Here is a 21815-nt window from a genome sequence, read left to right on the forward strand (position 1 = left end):
TAATTCCTAGGACTGCACATCTATGCAATTCCAAGGGCTACACATCTATGCAACTCCTAGGGCTGCACATCTATGCAACTCCAAGGGTTACACATCTATGCAATTCCAAGGGCTACACATCTATGCAACTCCTAGGGCTGCACATCTATGCAATTCCAAGGGCTACACATCTATGCAATTCCAGGGGTTACACATCTATGCAATTCCTAGGACTGCACATCTATGCAATTCCAAGGGTTACACATCTATGCAATTCCTAGGACTGCACATCTATGCAATTCCAAGGGTTACACATCTATGGAATTCCAAGGGTTACACATCTATAGAATTCCTAGGACTGCACATCTATGCAATACCAAGGGTTACACATCTATGCAATTCCAAGGGTTACACATCTATGGAATTCCTAGGACTGCACATCTATGCAATACCAAGGGTTACACATCTATGCAATTCCAAGGGCTGCACATCTATGCGATTCCTAGGACTGCACATCTATGTAATTCCAAGGGCTACACATATATGCAACTCCTAGGGCTGCACATCTATGCAATTCCAAGGGTTACACATCTATGCAATTCCAAGGGCTGCACATCTATGTAATTCCCAGAGCTGCACATCTATGCAATTCCAAGGGTTACACATCTATGGAATTCCAAGGGCTGCACATCTATGCAATTCCAAGGGTTACACATCTATGCAATTCCAAGGGTTACACATCTATGCAATTCCAAGGGTTACACATCTATGGAATTCCAAGGGCTACACATCTATGCAATTCCAAGAGTTGCACATCTATGCAATTCCTAGGGCTGCACATCTATGCAATTCCAAGGGTTACACATCTATGCAATTCCAAGGGTTACACATCTATGCAATTCCTAGGGCTACACATCTAGACAATTCCAAGGGCTACACATCTATGCAATTCCAAGGGTTACACATCTATACAATTCCAAGGGTTACACATCTATACAATTCCAAGGGTTACACATCTATACAATTCCAAGGGTTACACATCTATGCAATTCCTAGGGCTACACATCTATACAATTCCAAGCGCTACACGTCTATGCAATTCTCTGTTTACCAAGTTATTTCCAGGGTTGTACATGATTGATGCCATTCCAAAGGCTGCACATCTGTGCTTTTCTCAAGTGTGGCACATCAAATTCCTAGGGATGCACATCCATGTAAATCTCTATTCGCAAAGTTATTCCCAGGGCTGTACATTATCGATGCCATTCCAAAGGCTGCGCATCTGTGCTTTTCCAAAAGTGGCACATCAAATTCCCAGGGATGCACATCTATGTAATTTGCAAATGTAAAATCCCACTTTTTCTTATCGTATATTGTATTAAAGTGACACTCCCAATCTCGCTAAAATGTCAATACATGCACAGTAATTTTAACAGAGCATTTCATGTTTAGCATGTAATTTACTAAGAGCTGATGCCTATAATAACATTGTCAGAACTAAACATAATCAGCCACCTAGAAAATCAATCCACTGATTGGAAAACCTTACATCTTGCCTCTGAATTGCAATGTAAATAGCATGTGTTAGAAGGAAAGGGATTTCAATTAAGAGTGTTCAGGAGGCTCTTTAAGGGAACTGTTTCAAAATAGATGAATAATGAAACATAGTGGGTTTCCATGGAAACCAGTATATTATATATCAACCTATTCAAAAAATGTTACGCAAGGATTTTCTCCAAACCATCAACCCAACAGAAGTCTGCAAATGACAGTCGCATAATTGCTGTATTTGGCAGAATTTCTTAGTTAATGTAAAAACTCAATCATAAAAGAACAGTTTCCAGCTCTTGATTCAACATTCAAATTGTGCTTTTATTTTAATTTTCCATGAATACCATTTTTTTTTAAATTTAATTTTTTGTAAAATTCTGGAAAAAAAAATTAGAAAACCAATTTTCTGGAACGAATTGATGCTTCCACCAAGAAGCAGGCAAGTTGAATAACAAAACTTGCCTATCTGTAATCATCTTGTGTAACATTCACACTATTTTGACTCTCATCTGCCCATGCATGCCAAGTACGATTGATATCTCAGTCATTTAATTGTTAAAGACTCATCACCTTTTGTAGGATACAAAAAAAATACTATTGCATATATACATTAGAGAAATGATTATATAAATACCAAAGAAATACATTTTTAGGATATATTTATTGGGATATAAAACAAGTGAAATAAAAAAACTGTAACCTATTGTTGATACATAAACTGCATAGCCAGGTATCTCAGTTGCTCACAAGTCATGAAATTCCCTGAAATTCCAGTGATGAGGCTGACCATTACAACTGTACCATCCAATTATATTTATGTAAATAGATTAAATGAACAGTATTATTATTTGCAATAATCAGTTTTATATTAATATATGTATAGTCCCCTTCCCATCTAAGAAATACAAATAGACAGTTTTGGTGGGTAGAAAATAAATTGAATTTTTGGTAAATATGACCTCAGAAATCTTTGCCATTACTGAATAAATTTAGTTTCTATTGATTACAGATTCCATTTCTTTCTAACATGGATCTCGTTGTGAGTAACTGGGTAGATTAAAATGTGGGTCTATCCTTGCCCACAGGTTACGAAGGTCAACACTGACCTACATGATCTATGAACATCTTACAAATTGACCAAATCATTGACCATTCTGCGTAGGATCGGATTTGAAAAAATCTTGCATGAATGACCAAAATGTGATTATGTTAGCAGCCATGCTTGACACTGAGATGACAGCCCACTGAAATACAATGTTGATATGGTGACAGAGATGCCACTTTTAAACCATGTCTTGTGCATTACCTGTAATGATGGTTGGAAAGAAAAAGGAAGAGACTGATCATCTTTAATTAGCAAGTATTGCTCATCTCTGCAGTGTTACAATTTCTGTGAATGTGCAGGAGAGAATCTAATGTGTTGTTTTCCCAGTGTCACTAATTGTATGCATAAAAATCCATCTGTGTGTGGCAATGTCTTGTACATGTATAATTTGTCTCAACACTGTAGCCAAGACACAGTGCCAGATAAATGATGACATTTTAAATTGTAATTAAATTGTAATTTTTGGTTCATATGCACTTCTAATAGAGCAAATACAGTAATGTATATCATTACCATATTTGCTCTATTAGAAGCATGTCTCTTATAACAGCAAACCAGTTATGTAATGGATTATTACAATGTAGTTTTGGTAGTTCTATTGGTGATGGGATTTGAATGGAGCAAATGTGGTACGGGTACTTGTATTTAATCTCCTTATAACAAAACTAAATGTTTTAAAGAACATGATCACATGATGAGAATAAGGGTTTCTGGTTATTAAACCAGAACCAACGAGCCTATCACAGACTATTTTATAGTCTATCCATGATTACACATACAACTGATCATTCAAGTGTCACTGAATTAATTATCTCACATCAACAGTTAAAAAAAAACATCAGTTAAAAAAACAAAAACGTTTTGGCATAGCAATTCTCTTTGCATAAAAACGATGCATGCACTGAAACCAAATAGAATCACCGAGAAGTTAAAAATGATAAAAGTTAAAATTCAGTCTGTTTCTCTGACTGAAGTTCTATTTCAGTTTCAGGGAAATATCCCCTTGGGGTGGGAGAATAGGGAGTGGGGGGTGCATCAGCATTAGTATCTATTTATATATATCCCTGTAAAAAATCTTTTGTAGTTCAAAACTTGGAATCCACAGTCATTTTAATCAAAAGATTAGGAGACTTTACTTATCATTCGGCTGCTAGGAACACTTCCACAGTGGATGACAACTCTCGTCATAAATTAAAAATACATCCTTAACATCCCCCTGACCCCTTTGACAACAGCGCCCGCCCTCATAAGGATTGCGGTTTTAAAAGTTACTTTCATGATCATGGATTAATGAAAATGCAATTAATATCATTCAATTCACTAGCAACTAAATTTTTTCCTAAATAGTTTTTGATTATCCTAAGTCATTAATCTCGTAAAAAATTAAACACCAATGGTCACAGACCCTGCATCATATACATAATTTATATAGAATGAATAGGCCTCTAGTGATAAATAAACACATTTCCTGATTGGTTAATATCACAGGTCACTGTATTTGAACATCAAACACATCAGAGGAAACTGAAAGTTCTATCAGAGAGGGCTTCACTCAATTTAAAAAAAAAATGGTTATTCAGCAACTGGTTGTCGAATGACCATAATGGTTATATTGACTAAATATGGTCAACTGCATTTTAAACATACTCGTCAAACGACACGTTTCTAACAGTAACTGTGACGTCCAGATACTAACGAGAGACAAATTCTCTCCTTTAAAATAAAGTCAATGGTTCTTTGAGAATGCTAGTTAAACCAAAATACTATGGTTCATATTTTAACTTTAATTTGTTGCCCAGCAGAGCCGTCGTTGGTGCTTCACTGCGACTGTACGTTTTTCTGTTTACGTCTTTTGTTCAGTAAGGGATTGCTGGATTCCCTGATGTCTTTGATACGACACTGATCGTAGTCTACTCGCATCGTAGCTAATGCATTAGTCATTTCATCCTGTAGTAAAACAAAACAGAAATGAATTTCAGAATGAATAACATTCACACATGTATTTAATATTGTATTTTTTCCACATGGTTTGTGATGATACACTTGCAAACAGACAAAATATACAAAGTAAAAAAGAAAAGCTCAAAAACTGCCATGAACAGAATTCTTGCAAATGAAAAAATGTTTGTTCATTTCACTAGTCTTGCAGTAATCTTTTCACCTTAAGGAGGAGGTAACTTTCTTTCATATTCACTTTTATGGACATTTCTGATAACATTATTTCTGAACAGACCAGTTACTGCTAGAATAGTGGTTGTTGCATCAGACTCATGATCGGTAGACCCAAGTTCAAATCCTACTCTAAGCTGAACACCAAAAAGGGTTGACCCCTACCCTGGGTAAGTGTGCCACAGACTCAATGGGAAGGCCAATTCCACTCGCCGAGATTCATTCACTAACAAATGCAACTTGGGGGGAACCTTGATTAAGGTCCGCAGGTGCTTGTGTTTGACCTGGTTGACACCAGGATAGCACAGTAAAATGCCATTTGATACATTAAATTCAATTGAGAGCTTTTCAACTTACTTCTGCTACAATCTTTTTGTTAGGATAACCATAGTTTCACTGACACTTCCATAGGTTTTTCTAATGTTACAGTTTGCTCTATAATTTAGACAGTTGCAAACACTTACAAGTTTTACACGAACTGACATCAAATAATGGCATATAAACAAAATCTTTGATTTTAAAATTGCTTGATTATAATCTCTGAAAACAAGGGTGGAAAAACTAATGGAATGATTCTGGTATTTCACCCCCCCTCCATTCTTTATCCATCCCTCATGATTACATGGTGAAGACTACTTACTTGCACTTCATCCCACTGAGCTTCTTCCTCTTTTAAGACTAGAGCAGACATCAATGGCGTCATTGGCACCTCAGATGGTTGCTGAAAATAAATAGGATTTTATAAACTTTATTCTGAATCAAGTGGCTTCAATCAAAATTAGTATATGTGAAAGTCTTACTATAAACCGTGGTTTATATTACATGTACAATGTATGAATTTAAAAATTTGGGTCAAAAGTTTAAATTTGGTTTGCTGTTTATATTACGTCAATATTGCAATCACTAAATGGGCATGGTCATTATTTCCAACAACACATGCATAAAACAAACAATACACCGTACAATATTACAGTCAATTACAGTCAATCAAAAAAACACTTGATAAAAACAAGCAGCCTCTCGGCTGAGATAGCTCCGCTGTTAGCAATGCACATTACAATTAAAGAACTGAAGATATCATTAGAAAATGAACAATATATATATAAAAAGCAATGGGACAAATCTGAAACAAGTCCACACGTAGTACGTATATATGTAATATAAAAGCAATCGGACTTGCGGTTTTCAACAAGAAGTCAAAAATATCACTTTTCACCAAAAATGACAAAAATAATCATCAAAATTAAATAATTGAAGATTTCACAACGAAATTAACAAATCTGAAGGAGATCCACATGTAGTACCTATATATGTATTATAAAAGCAATCGAACTTGCGGTTTTCAACAAGAAGTCGAAAATATCACTTTTTACCAAAAATGACAAAAATACTCAGTATATTTAATGTAATGTGCATTTATTGTTTTAATTTTGAAAGGTATATTCTAAAAGAAGTTTCAAATAAAAACACAAATTCATTGCTTAGTAGCAAATGATCACAGTATGGTAGCGCAATCTGATCATGCTGCATTTCACAAGTGTATAACTTATTTGTTTTCAAAGTGTTGAAATTGTTGTTTTTTACTCAGAAGTGATTGTAATGACGAACAAAAAATTAATTTGTTGAATTGTTATGAAATGCAAGTAAAATTCAACTTAGTTTCACCGTAAACAAATGATTTCGGTCACATGTAAATGCTCCATGCGATACGATATTCACCATGTTTTTTTCCCATGCACACAAGGGATCTGAAACTGTGTTTATTGACCAGATAGGTCAAGTCGCAAATTAACCAATCAAAATGCTGGATGGTGCCAATGTGTTTGAATTACCATAGCTCATTTTAATATGTTAATGACAGTTCAGCGACTTCATGGTGAATGAGATTTACCGATGTTGTAAGTGCAATCTTTTGGCTTTGATTACGTTGGGAAAAGATAAACTGAGTATTGAAGAAGAATTTAACACTTTTATGGGAATAACAGCACATTGTCAAAAACAAGGACTCCAAGGCAATTAAATGTATGGGGACCTATCTACTTAAAGCCATGGAGTACAGAAAACTTTAACAGATTTATTTATATTGTATTGTAATTGTGTTGTGTATGGATATATTTATTGCTTTTTACCAAAAGAAATATTGTAATTTCTAAGGATGCAATAAAACTTGATTATGAAAAAACTTACGAAATACGGGTGTATTGACAAAGGTTGCTGCCAAAACAAAAGCAGTTCCATTGCGTGTCTGACATCTTATGACTGCCGAACAATAAATAGGAGTGAATATTTTTTAGGCATGTTGTCGAAACAAATGAATAGGAACAATGCTGTTTTGGACCAGCTTTAACCCTGAAGTCGGAATTGAGGGTGTAGTTACTATTACATATGCGGCTTATATTAGGAAATTAACGGTACTATTGATAAACCAGAGTTCTTTCTGAATTAGAGATATCGTAAGCATAAATTTTTAAGACTACCATCAATCAAACACATTAGAGCAGATAACACACCAGCAACAACACACAGACTTCAGGCAACCAGTTGGATGAGAGTATGATATTAACATCCAAATAGAAAACCATGATCCATTTTTTTAGAATTTATCCTAAAAATTCCAGGATCTAGAAATGAAATGCACAGTACATGCTCACACTTCCTTAAGACTGATCAATATTTTTAAAACCAGCTTTGGACCTAATCTTTGAAAGAACAGTGCCCCACCAGCAATATAAAACAAAACAGCACAATTCCTGCAAGCAGGATTCTTACTTTAAAAGGCCATCCATTAAAACTAGTGATACATCAAAGCAGGCAATAAACTGAGTCATGGAAGTCTACAAGGATGCGACATCATTCAGAAGGAGGAATCGATTAATAACAAAATAATTGCAAATTACCGTGACCCATGGATGTTGCAGGAACTCAGTAATTGTCATTCTTTCGCTGGGATCGGTTTTTAACAAACACCTAATGAGATCTTTTGCTACGTCTGATACTTCACTCCACTCGGGATTTGGAAACTCGTATTGTCCATTTCGTATCCTCTTCTTCATTCCTGGTGAAATAGCCATGCCATGATTGCTATAAAATGGTGGGAAACCACACAAACTAAGGAGAAATGATACAAGTAGAGTAAATAGGCATATCATAACAATCATGATACAAAAACCAAATTAATTTGGATGTAAGGAGTGATGATTTCGAAATTAATTTCTTCAAAGAAAGTTATTTTTAAATCCTGAATTCTAATGTTGCTACTCAGTTAAAAAAAAAATCCAACATAAATTCTTTATTAGATAACCCCAGATTATTAACTAACTCTGGGAGAAGACGTAAAAACATTTTGAAATATTCAAATACCGACTTACAGAATGTACATAATGACGCCTAATGACCACATATCGCAAGATTTATCATACTTTTCTGGACCGAGCACTTCAGGAGCTGTGAGCAAAGTAAATATAAAATAACTATATATAGATATATAGATGAATAGTTCAGGATTACCGGTACAAACAAATGGCTCAAGTATAAATAATACAAAACAAGTCATTGTTAATGACACAGTCCCTGTCCCAAATTTTGTGATCTGACATATCAATTTGATGCTGATGAAGTCATTGAGATTAGATTGAAACCATTAATAGGAGATGGATTTGTAAAAAATTATGATTTAGTGCTTTTACACAAGAATTGGCAGTCATATTGAATCAAATTACAAAAAACAAGTGGCGTATACAACAGATTGTTTATTTACATCAAAACACGTGTTCCGTGTAGTAGTAATATGGCCAAAAATAAAAACAGCCGTTATTTGGCCATCTTTGATCTGATTATGAAACACACAGATATGCCAAAAAGTCAGATTGCTGTCAATCGGCCATCCTTGACCAGATTTTGAAACAAATTGTTATGGACATGCATCCTAACATGTATAAAGTACATGTATGTGCCAAATTTGAATGAAAACTGACAGAGCACTTCCAAGATACCGTATAAAAAAACAAACAAGATGCCTGCCAGTCGACCATCTTTGATCCAATTGTGAAATAAATCATGTATCCTAACATGTATAATCTATGTACCAAATTTGAATGAAAACTGACAAAGCATGTCCAAAATACAACATTTTCAAAAAACAAGATGGCTGCCAGTCGGCCATTTTGAATCGAATCGCTAAACCACTGCATGTGCACATGTCCCATATAAAGTACTAGGCACATGCAAAGAATGAACGGAATCGGTCCAAGGGATTCTGAGATATGACTCCGGACGGACGCATGGACGCATGGACGCACAGACGGAGACCAAATTATAAGTCCCTGTTTTCGGACTTCGTCCAAACGGGGACTAATAAATCCATACTATTATAAGTATGTCTTACTACACACTGTTCTGTTGAGAAAGTACTCATGTTTCCAAAAGTAAACATATAGTGAATTGTAAAAACTCACAACTTACCAACGTAATAAGGGGTATAACACGGCGTTTGTAACAATGTATTGGTTGTCTCTTTAGCAAACCCGAAATCGGTTAATTTCAATAATGCATGCGGTGAATTGTCGTTATAAAGGAGATTCTCCGGTTTGACGTCTCGATGCGCAATGTTTACATTGTGAAGATGAAAAATAGCTTTACCAATGTCAGTCACTATCTGTGATGCTTCTATAATAAAGAAAACACACAAAAGAAAACAATTCACTTGGAGATGCTTTGGCTTATCAGAAGGAGTTACGATTTTAAAAAATCTTATTGATGTACTGTATATGTATGCTTTATTAGTAGCATACATGCTTACATAAATTAAAGTGGTATTTGGTATTTTTATGATCAAAATAAATAATATTTTATTATTTCAGTTTCAAAAAAAAAAATTTCGAGTTACCGTATATGCATCAAATGTAAACTGTAAATTTTAACAAAAACTTTTTTGCAATTTTTTGGCAAAGATTCAGCGAAAGCCTTTTGTAAACTTTGTAGCATGGTCATCACTCATTGTACATTTTGTAGCAGTGAACATTTCATTTAAAATATTAAAAAGAGCGAGCCATTCACGAATATCATAAAATTATCAAATCCAAAAATCAAACATTAGACAAAATCAATTTACAGTATTAGCAACCATGCATTTGTCACTGTAATAAGTGACACTTAAAATGAAGGTTTTACGCTGCAATTAGAAAGTGTGCTGATGCGCCAGATCACAAAACATGCACTCATGAATTTCAATTACTAATTTTGTCTCATTACTTGCATTTAAAAATGTTGATTGAAACTGTTACGATAAACATGAGGGCGAAGTGGAGGAAGAAACGTATGCGAAGACTGAAGCACAAAAGGAGGAAGATGGGGGCAAGGTCGAAGTAGACTGTCATCGTCACTTTTTATTTTAGTGGAATTCATCTGAGAAGTGAGCGTCTATGAAATGGCTGAATAACACATGAATCAACAATAACAAGTAGTAGTCAGCCGGGTCAAGTTGCTATTATAGTGCAAGCGTGATTGATTCAATTTAAAGTTGACATACTTGTACTGCACAGTTTGATTGTAAAAACTCTTGTCAATATTGGGTTTATACATGACGTACACTGACTATGCAGAATAGACGTTAGTTTCAAGTTTTTTATGTAAAAGTGAAAGGTCAGTTTAATTATACATACATAATAATAATAGAAATGAACATATTACAATCTTTTGACAGTACACATTACAAAATAATTGCTTGGAATTAATTTGCACTATTTTCAGTCAACTTAAATTCCAGTGAATATACATTTTTTCCTATATTTTACATTCAACAAAAAAATCAGTGAAAATAAATTCCATACATGACACACAAAAAGTCTTTTCACAGAATAATGAATTCCAGCTAAAATAAAGTATTTTACAGTATAAAGAAATACAACTACCGGGTACATGTAGTAGACAACAATAAGACAATGATAGCCTATGGAAGTCTATTAGAAGAAATAAGCTAAATACTCATATTAAGAAATGGGGGAATTTTCTGAAAAAATTGTCCAGGTCGCTTCATAATTTGTGGATTTTATTTTGCATAAATTTATTGTACAAAGCAAATGAAATGAGATGTGTATTTTTTTACAAAGATCCAAATAAATTTTTTGTTTAAAATACAAAGTCTATTTCAAGCACATCAATCTACCAGGTGTGTGTAATCAGTACGTTGAAGCGATTATAACGATCATTTCCTTGGGGAGCCTTTATTTATATCCATAATGTACTTACCTCTCTCCGTAAATGCACTATCAGCTCTGTCTTGTATTCTACTAAATAGTTCGCCACCTTCCATACTGAAATAAACAATCAAATTTGTTAATGGACTAACAGAGGTGATTATGCACACACTATTATTTTGATTTTGTTAAAAAAAAAAAAAATGATGCCTATTACATTTGTATATAACACACCATAGACCTAAGAGTCTATGAACAGATGCAACTACTGTAAAAGGGTTAATTATTCACTGGGTTTTAATTTTGCTTATTTTGCCGACTGGAAAATGCGCTAAATGAAAACCCAGTGAATATGTAAAATTTAGCATAGAACACATTATCTAAATGATAAAACCGTGAATTTAAAACCCATTGAATATGCCTGAAATGCTAATCATTAATTTAAACCCAGTGAAAATTAGTAATTTCACAGTACATTGTATTTTATACGAGAGGAAGTCCTGCTATCAAGTAACACATTATACAATACATAAATTAAGAAAATAAAAGCTGATTCTAAACTATCAATTTCCATGAACTGACAGGAAGTACGAGCACTGATACTGTTAACCACTTAATTTTCAACGCTGTTAGTTTTATCATTTGCAATTTCATAATTTGATGGTAATCTTAAAATTCGCGAGTTGTCTCTCGTAAAAATAAGTGGTTTACAGTATTTACAAAAATGAAAGCTCTATCTTGTTAATGCATATTATAACTTATTCACCAGCTATGTATCCAACAATAACAAATGTGACAAATAAATATTACAAACTCAAAAGACAGACAGCTACTAGTTCTAAGAAGGGTTGGGTTGTTAAATTACATTCAAACAGCCTTTAGAATAAATTTAAAGGGACAAGAAATTACAAAACAACAGCATTAAGTACAAATCTTACATACCGGTAATGTTTTTCAAGATTTTTCGGGAATAAAGCAATTATATCCATTCTAACCTTGCTCTATTATTAAACCAAATTTTAAAAAAGCCATTTTGTGGTTGACATGGTGACAGTGTTTATTCCCTCGTTATTCATGTACAAACTCAATCGATTGTTTGTCTGTACATGTATTTGTATTTACTTACTTATTAATCTGATAAACCAATGTTACACTATTAAACCTCAAAATTTGGAATGGTAAGAATTAAATTGCCTTGCTCACATTAATGCATGCAAAGCACTGACAGTTGGCAGAGTATTCCCTGCCCCAATGATTAAGACACAGATTCAGAATATAATTTTATTTAAATCAAGTACATGTATTAGTATTATATATAATCAAGAAGCCATATCAGATGCAATGATCCTGTGGAAGAGACAATCATATCAAAGTTTTTGTTCAAAGGTAAACAAAAAAAACAAATAAGGCAGATATTATTCCAAATATTTTGTAAAACTGCTTCAATTTTGCAGTCAGTAAAAATTTCCAGCAGCAAAAAAATAAAATGGCTAAAAAATAGTAGAATAAGAAACAGTTACTATGTTCAATTATAGTGAATTTGACATTTCAGTATTTTTAAATAAATGGCGAGTGAAGAATTTGATTCAGTGCATTTAGGGTATACAGCAAGTACATTGCATTGTCTTGGGCCTGTCTGATACATGAATCTGACTACAGAAACTGTAGTGCCCATTTGAAATCAACAACAAGATGGCAATCTTGTGTAATCCAGTCATATGCAAATTGAAAGTGAATGAACAAGCTAAAAATATCACACTAGACTTGTTTCTTTAATGAGTGGAAGAAGTTGTACTGTAATTGGTTAGTAATGAATTGAAACTACATATGCAACTAATAAACAAGACTTTAGTAAACTATAGTATTGTGAATATTATATAAAAGAATTATTTTCTTGTGGTGCATAGCAATGTGTCTTGATTCCTGAAAAACATTTTAAATGATACAAAACAAACATTTAACAAATTATAATCAGCAAAGTGAGATTGGGCCTTACCATTCCATAATTACTAGTAAACATCTGGTGCCGTGGTGATTGTTTTCATAAACATCTATGACATTGACAATATGTAAACACCCTGATGCTCTCCAATGTAGATCTACCTCACGCCTGGCTTTGGGAGTGTCCCTGAGAACCTAACAGAGGAAAATAGATAACAAATATTACAACTCGGTGCAATAATAATATATACAAGTATATAAGAGCATTGCTGATAAAGCTGTATATAATTAAAAAACAAAAACCTGGGGGGGGGGGGGGGTTATATTTTAAGTATACACAAGTTACTGTTTAACATTAGTGTAATACTTAATTATATTGCATAAAATAGGGTGTATCTAAACGTTTATAGAGGCAATGATAAATTTATTCAGCCTTCATGTTTTCAAGGTCTTGGTAACACATGTCCTAAAAATAATTGAATGTCAGACTCGTATACCCTTCCTGGTAATAGAAGTTTCAGTTATCGACTGCGACAGACGGAATATTTAGAATACAATAATGAAGTCTAACCACGTGCAAACCGCTGTCATCGTTAATTAATCCCCACAAAGGAGTATCGTGAGTAATGAAATCTGACAATGACGCACAGACGAAAACGTATGTTCAGTAAGTGGTTACCCAAGTACATACATACATCTACAACTGGAGCCAAGACACTACACACAATGTTTTCAATGATTAATACCTGTCTAAAATGAACACTGTGTAAACTGAAGACCTGTTTGATTTTGACCGGTTTCACTGTGATTTTACATATTTATTTGGTTGCCATGGGAAATACAAATATGTATGATTCATAGAGTATAAAACTTTTATGATGAATTATCACAACTGATAACTAATGCTGTGAGTGATCGATAAAATATCACAAACAAATTTTATGACATTACTTCTGATAGTATTGTTACATATTACGCATGGGCACTGTTCTCTGGAGCTGGGCCAATTATTACAACAGTTTACAGATTTATGGTATTACAGTGTAGTAAAGTGTCAAGGATAATTAAATCATGTGCACAACATGTTATCACTTTATTTGGGGGGAGAGGAGTGAAGGTGATTTATTTTGCATACTGTTACAGTATTATTACTAGGAAATAAATACCTGGGGCACTATTGTTGTTTCAGTTTAAAAAGTACGAGACAATTACCCATCTATGGGTGACTTGAGACTCAGACATGAAGTATTTTGTTCCTCTTTATAGCAGGGAGTGAGCTCAAATTTTTATTATGAAAAAAAAAATTGAATTTTATTCTACAATCATAAATTGTCACTTGTATTTTTTCTACATTTCTGTGCAAAAACCATGGGACAAAAAATTAAACCATGAGGCAAATATTTCATGTCTGGGGAGAACACTTGTTATTTAGGATACTTGCATAAAGTCTGGAGTTGTGCGTATCAAAAGAAAGTTTAGCTTAAGATATAACATGTCCACATTTGTATAAGATATGCTCATAAATGATAAACATGTTCACATTTATTATATCTTTTAATTATGCTAATTATTTTTCTTCATTATGCATTTTGACCATGCATTTTCAATAAAATGTATCCAGCGACTTAAATGTACATTATTATGATAGTAAGATTATTATCATTATTGGACTAAATCAAGGTTAAATAATTTTATATCTACATATGGATGAAAGAGTGGAATTTGTTTGTCTAGAGCCTAGCAAATGCTGACTGAAATATTATATGAATCAGTCTTATTGTAAAATCTGTATTAGAAGTCACATCCTATCTGTTGCATTGTACCATTTTAATAGAAGTCACAGCTTCTAATACAGATTTTACAGTAGGTGATATCATCCTCAGTGGTGGCTGTATACTCAGACGGTCATGTGACCCAAGAGTATGATATTACGCATACATTTAGTTACACATGAATAGAAGTGATTTTTCATTTACAAAATTTTATAAATTCGATATGCGCTGAAAAAAAAAGTGCGATTTTTTTAGGCTGACTGCTATTATTGTTGTTATGACATTCGGGTACTGAACAGTGCTTTCAGAAAAGCCTTTCCCATATTTATGGTTTATAAACGGGAAGTATTTATAAATTGGAAAACTTGCATTCACCGATAAGGGCGACCTCTATGACATCAGCACTGAGGTTTGAAAATAGACAGTGTGCAATACAGGTAGCTGAACGGATTTGCAGCACATCGTGGACCACCATACAAATTATTATAGCCAATCCAGTTATCTCAATTTGATTTGAAGAAAAGTTTGATGTTTTTTTTTATAAACTAGTCACTACTTACAAATAAAATTATGGAAACATCAGTACACTATGTATAATTTGTGTCTGTGGAGGAGTTTTTTACCCGCATCTTGCTTTGTGTTTTGTCAAACCATTATTTGTCTTGATTAAACTATGATCTGTGTCATCGTTGAATAATTATGTGTACTCACGACAGTGATTGATATGAATGAACATATTAACCAGGACATGCATCAATCTGACCTGCCTAAGATGATTTTGCATGACAATTTCTAGTTCTACAGTATATACAGACTGATACTAATAAATAGTGACCACCCTGGACAGTGTATTATGATGAGTCATTTGACAGCAATGATAAACATACACCACATGTTCTACATGCACTGAATGGCACTGAATAACACATCTAAATATAACCCCAACGCTGCTGTATTAGTTACTGTTTGTTGCTGCGATAAATCCCTTGCTATATATTATTTCAACAGGAACACAAGCATATATGTAGTGATCATCAATATGGAATGCCACAATGTGTGAAATCTTTTTGTAGTTATTCATTTTGATGAGAAATGCCTTTCAGCGGAGTCTAGACGGGAACCTGAATCAAGCAGAGATGCCTTCTAGGCGGCCATGAGGAATGGTTTCAGCAATTCATACTGATATTAAAAAATATTGGGGGTATTTTGTCTCAACTGCCAATATGTGAGGGAAGTGAAGCATAGTTCCTCCTCACCAAGATACATGTACTGCAGATGGTAACTATCAGCGACCAACACAAGGGGGAGATGCGTTGATATTCAACGAAAAGGAAGAAATCATATGCAAGGCAGCATATGGCGAAGTAATCAACATTTATAGAATTTGACATCATTTTATTATGATTTGTGAGTTTCTCAGTTGACATAATTACCATAGGAACTGTCATGAATCACTGTGGACTTCCAATTGTATTATATTATATTTCTTCCAATCAAACGAAATAATGATTTCTAAGTATGTGTCAGAATGACTATTTCTAAAAAAATAAATTATAGGGTGGTAATAAATTAATTAGAGGTGGAGATGTAGCAACTGAAATGTCAGTGTTCAAGGTACAAAAACCATGTGGACATGTAATGTTCAATCAGAGATCTCACAGTGGAATGTCCCATGATGATTCATGAAGCATTAACTAAGGTCCATGTTTAGATATCCGAGCAAAGGGTCAATGACACCACAAATAGTTTTATGTGGTAACGCCAGGGGAAACCGAGCATTCTATAATTAAAAAATGTAAATAAATTATGCATGTTTTGTTTTTCTGTGTGTACAAGAAGACGACTTTCCAGATGCTACAATATTTTAGACTTTGAAAGAATGCCTATTATCACTTCGAACATGCCTAGCAATACAAGTATTATAGGTGAGGTCAATATCCTGGGGAATTAACAGAAGTGAAAAATGTTATTTACGAATTAACGACATGTTTTTTATTTTCAAAATACTCGAATAGTGGTATTATAGTTTATGATTAAAATATGGAAATAAACTATAAAGCAAATGATAGCTGCTCTGTTTATTAGGAATTCCAACATAGAGGACATACTATAATCACAGTCCTCAGTGGGACTGTGCTATAATTTTGGTATAAATACTACAGATTTAAAATGAAATCAATTCCTTGTTACTAGCTAGGTACAATTTTAGATTTTTTTTTACATCCATATGCTCTATTTTGATATCAACACAAGTTTACATTACATCATACAATTCACCTTTGAGTTCCTGGTTACAACCATAGACTTGAAAATTAAAATTTCACAGTTACGCTTGTGTGGCTTCAATTTAAGTTTAGTTTTGTGGTATAAGATTTAGTTTACTATGCGATTATTCGGTATATTTAATATGGTTATAATTTACGAAGTGTGGTGATCATGAATATGACTGGTACAAACTGGATAATTCAGTGGTTGAATGGAATTGGGGGTCGAAATGCATCCACGCCCATGGTGATTGATCGAATATGACCTGAACAAGGAGAAGCCATTATCACTCAGCACTTGCGATATGGAAGCGAGCAAACGAGAGTATTTAGCTGATGGTTTGCAACGCAATAGTACGAATTCAATCACCAACTGTCCTTACCTTGAGAGCGTATTTTGTCCCGTTCTTTCTTGCGTAACATTCTAACACTTTACCGTTTATTCCTAATCCTAGCACTTTACTCGATATCCTATAGTCCTCGGTGACCGGCGTCTTTTTAGGTTGTAAATTTTTCGACTGAGTCTCACCCATCATATTTGTGGACGAAATTACTAGATATAGACCTCAATCAGCACGGCGAGTAGTCCCCTTCCAAATCCAATGAGTATTATCCGGCAGAGAGCCCACAACTATACCAGTAGTTCGACTTGACAACTTGTGACTACGATGTCTGTGCGTCGTGAGTCGCGCAAGGTCAAATAAAGAAATGACGTCATACAGTATTTCGGTCAGCTTGCACAATCCTCTGTAAACCAACGATTAATAAAGTTGGTGAATTTTCCTGTTTCACAATTCGTTATATACAAGTAAACTAATAATTATTACTGTTATTTAGTACTTTGTAAATAAAAATAACATCATATCAAAGCATATTTCTGCTAAAAAGCGTAAATAGCTTAAGCACCGTGTCTCATTTTATATTAACCCGCATGGTCCTGCAGGTGAGTCAACCATACGCAATCGAGGTTTGATAGGCAACGGATAACAATATAGACATAATATCGGTCGATATATTGCGCTTTACACTGGTTTGGGAAAATTGTCGTGCTGGTCTAACCCTAAATTCATATTGGTTGTTTGTGTTTTGGGGTGATTTTATTTGTCCATGGAGCTCAAAAAAGTGGCTCAATGATTACAATAACCCTCCAAGGTATTATTTATTATAATCATTAATTATAATTAGTTTTATTTAGTTTCGGTTTGTTCAAATTATTAAAATATTTTCACGGCTCATGGTATATAACCGCATTCTTTCCTAGATGGACTGCTATATAACTTCGATATGATTTTTTAAGTAATTTATTGTATGGTACGTTTAGGAAAACGTTACGTAACTTATTAAACAGATGATTTTATTGTTCATCCACGTTATCGTCGCGCACTGGTTTTAGCGCTTAAAGGGCGGTGGTCGCTGCGTCCTGTTCGATATGGGACTCACAGCGACGTATACAACGCGTGTAAAATACATTGTTTATTTACATGAAATTCGAACACGCGCTGCGCGACGACCACCGCGCTTTAACCTCACCATAAACCCTATGGTTTCATCATGTCCAACTCATCAGAATGCACTGGTTACGAAATGACCGTCGTATCTTGGGTAGGGGCTGGTATGACTGTCACAGTTTTGAATATATGATGTCGCTTAATTGTCAAAAAATTATTTTTTTTCTAACTTCAGAGCTTATTTATACACGAAGCTATCTCTAATGAGCTTATATGTGTGAGTGGCAAAACTAACTTGGTGACACTAATCACAATACGTGTAAAAAATACACACATAAAAAGTTATACTTTTGAGAATTCATAAGAGCGACATTTCAAAATTAATCCTTCCCATTTCTGTTTAATCATTTGAAACTGTTGGAAAGATATCCACAAGCACCGTTAAGTGTCATGGCAACAACAATTATTCATTCAATTTGTTCAACTTTTATTGGAACACTGATGTCACCATGTAAAATGTGAAAAATGTATGCGTTGGTAGTGAGAATAAAAAAAATGGGACAATGGGACAAAAAAAAAAGATTACATGATTTTGTTGAACCAAAGACAATCTCTTTCTAACGTCTTTGGTTGAACTCAAATCCTGAAAATGTTTGTTTTTTTACTCGTAATGCAAACACTTGATAACAAATCGGCATGCAGATGGCACTGCAGTATGTTGTCTATTATGCTGTTGTGGCGGAATTACTCAAACAACTATTACGTAACATTTGCTGGCGTCAAAACAGATGTGAACATAAAACGCCTTAGTACATGTGAACACCACTTGGCGACAATTTGTAATGGGTTTGTGAGTTGACCATGAAGCCAACAACAATATTATAGGGTATATTGTTAAACTCCGCGGGGATAAAACTCGTTCATTTCAATAACTACTCGCATGAGCGGATTTAGAGGGGGGCCGGGGGCGCGGCCCCCCTATTTTTAACAACCAACAAGGCTTCGCGAACTTAGCCTTCGGTCAACTTATCGCCCCCCCCCCCCTATTCCAGAATCCTAGATCCGCCCCTGACTCGTGACGTAATAGGTTCAACCTAATGTTCCATCACGGTTACTAAAACCTTTTTTAGTAACCGTGGTTCAATTCACAAGCAGGGTCGCGGGCGGTCGAAACCACCGCTCGTTTAACACTCAGACAACTAATACATTTTTAGTTATCTGAGATTAACACCAACTATTTCAACCACTCAGCGAAAACTTATAGCTAGATCATGTAGCTAAAATATTAGCTCCATGGCCAGATGCACCTCCAGAAGTTTCTAAAGATGCATTAACCAATCACATGGTATTGAGTCATCGTATTTTCAACATTAACCCAATCACAGCCACCTCCGCGGGCATTATTAACAGCTTAAGTATGATGTCATCCCCCAATTATGTCTCACTGAAATGATATATAGACGTGTTGTTGAATATATTTTACAAGTTTTCGCTTGCTAAAGATCTACGCTATATCTGTACTTATAGATATACGCATGACATGTGTATCTTAGTAATGAGCCATCCAATTAAACTAAGTTCACCAAGGTTATCACTGACAGCTCACATCAAACAGTGTACCGCCAATTCAGCTAACACAGGAATTGTCTATGGACATCAACATTATTTATCACATTTACATGAAATTTATTTCAAAGTAGATATTTACATTATGTATCAAATATTCAAGTAGTTTATATTATCATGACATTTAACAGTTGTTTACTATTGATGCTCGATTGCGTCGAAGCATAACCCCCCGGCTTACTCTATTCATCTAACGTCAACCCATCGGTCGAGACTTTTAAAACTACTGCGCCATCAGCGGCCTCTGGTGTACTTTACATTCGAGTCTGTTGAAGAGGGCGGAGTAATGACTCACACAACTAAACCACAACTCGTGACGAAGTAGTTTTCCGCCCAAGACAGCGTAGTAAATATGGGGATATTATCTGGTCTGTAAAATTAAAAATAACCATGTACTTCTGTAAAATCTGCTGTACGTATTATAATCACCGATCACAGCTCAAGTTAGATAGCGTAATATTTCAAACCACACAAAGTTCACCACTTGGCAAGTATATATATACCACGATTTTTGCAAATGGATTTAAATATATTATCGACACAACAGATGACCGTGGCTGTATTATATTATAATCGTATAACAACGTCAATCAGATTCATTCCTAGTCAGTAATATATACTGAACTGAATTACGCAGATAATTACTGAGTATGGGTAGTTCAATAGGGTTAAATTACCTCGTAAATTATACTCCCAAAAAAATAAAAAATAAAAATGGTGGTATTGACAGACTGTCGGTGTAAATTGAAAACAAAAACAAAAAACAAATCCGAGATATAGATATATAATTTGCAGTTAGTTTGATATTATTATATACATCTTATTTTGTATTACTTTAACTATCGCCACCTTATGGACTTCCGCGATTACCAGTACTATTAAACTTAGAAATAGAATTAGGTAGAAGAACAAAGCCCAAAATAGAATTAGAAAATAGACACTGTAATAAATGTAACACTAAAGCATTAGGAGATGAAAAACATTTCCTGCTATTTTGTACTGGCTATATAGAACAAAGAAAAAAACTGTTTGATGAGTGTTCAATAAATATTTACACAATGGATGTGAATTCCATATTTAAAAAGATTATGGAGAATAATATAGCTTTAGCAAAATACTTAAAGAGCACAATTTTTAAAACCACAGAAAGTAATTAATTTATTTTTTTTATTTTTATTTACTAACATTTTATTTTTATCTCTTATGTATTGTATGTATTTATGTTCCTTACCATACAAAAACCCTCTGAAGGTTTTTTAGTAGTGTAATAAAGTTATTATTATTATTATTATTATTATTAAAAACTATCAGCAAATAAATAAGAAATCCGATTCAAAAAAATAAAAATAAAAATAAAATAAAATAAAATAAAATAAAATAAAATAAAATATAATATAATAAAATAAAATAAAATAAAATAAAATAAATAAAATAAAATAAAATAAAATAAATAAAATAAAATAAAATAAAATAAAATAAAATAAAATAAAATAAAATAAAATAAAATAAAATAAAATAAAATAAAATAAAATAAAATAAAATAAAATAAAATAAAATTATTTCAGCGTAATTTCTCGCGCCCGCCGACTTGTAAGCGCAAAAAAATGCTAAAAAAATATTATTTTTATTTTCATTTTTTTACCGCCCGCCGCATAACAAATCCAAGTTGCATTTTCGTGGGAGTATCATGATCGAAGTACCGAAGTCTCGCGCAGATGAGAAACAAGGTTATACATGGAATAAAATGTTATTTCATTTCTTTTCTT

At 33.8% G+C, this 21815-nt stretch overlaps 1 protein-coding gene across 1 annotated transcript; it reads right to left on the bottom strand.

Moving 5' to 3' along the window:
* Positions 1 to 3743: 3743 nt before the first annotated feature.
* Positions 3744 to 17650, bottom strand: LOC100368658 (MAP kinase-activated protein kinase 2-like). Its single transcript, XM_002742089.4, has 8 exons — positions 17359 to 17650; positions 12995 to 13134; positions 11051 to 11115; positions 9266 to 9469; positions 8173 to 8248; positions 7702 to 7912; positions 5445 to 5525; positions 3744 to 4582 (listed from the first exon to the last, which is right to left on the bottom strand). The coding sequence occupies exons 1-8, from the start codon at positions 17509 to 17511 to the stop codon at positions 4454 to 4456; spliced, it is 1059 nt and encodes a 352-aa protein (XP_002742135.1). The 5' UTR covers positions 17512 to 17650; the 3' UTR covers positions 3744 to 4453.
* Positions 17651 to 21815: the final 4165 nt, after the last annotated feature.

The sequence above is a fragment of the Saccoglossus kowalevskii genome, chromosome 3 (genome assembly GCF_978046115.1).
Source record: "Saccoglossus kowalevskii chromosome 3, keSacKowa6.1, whole genome shotgun sequence".
NCBI classification, from domain to species: Eukaryota; Metazoa; Hemichordata; class Enteropneusta; family Harrimaniidae; genus Saccoglossus; species Saccoglossus kowalevskii.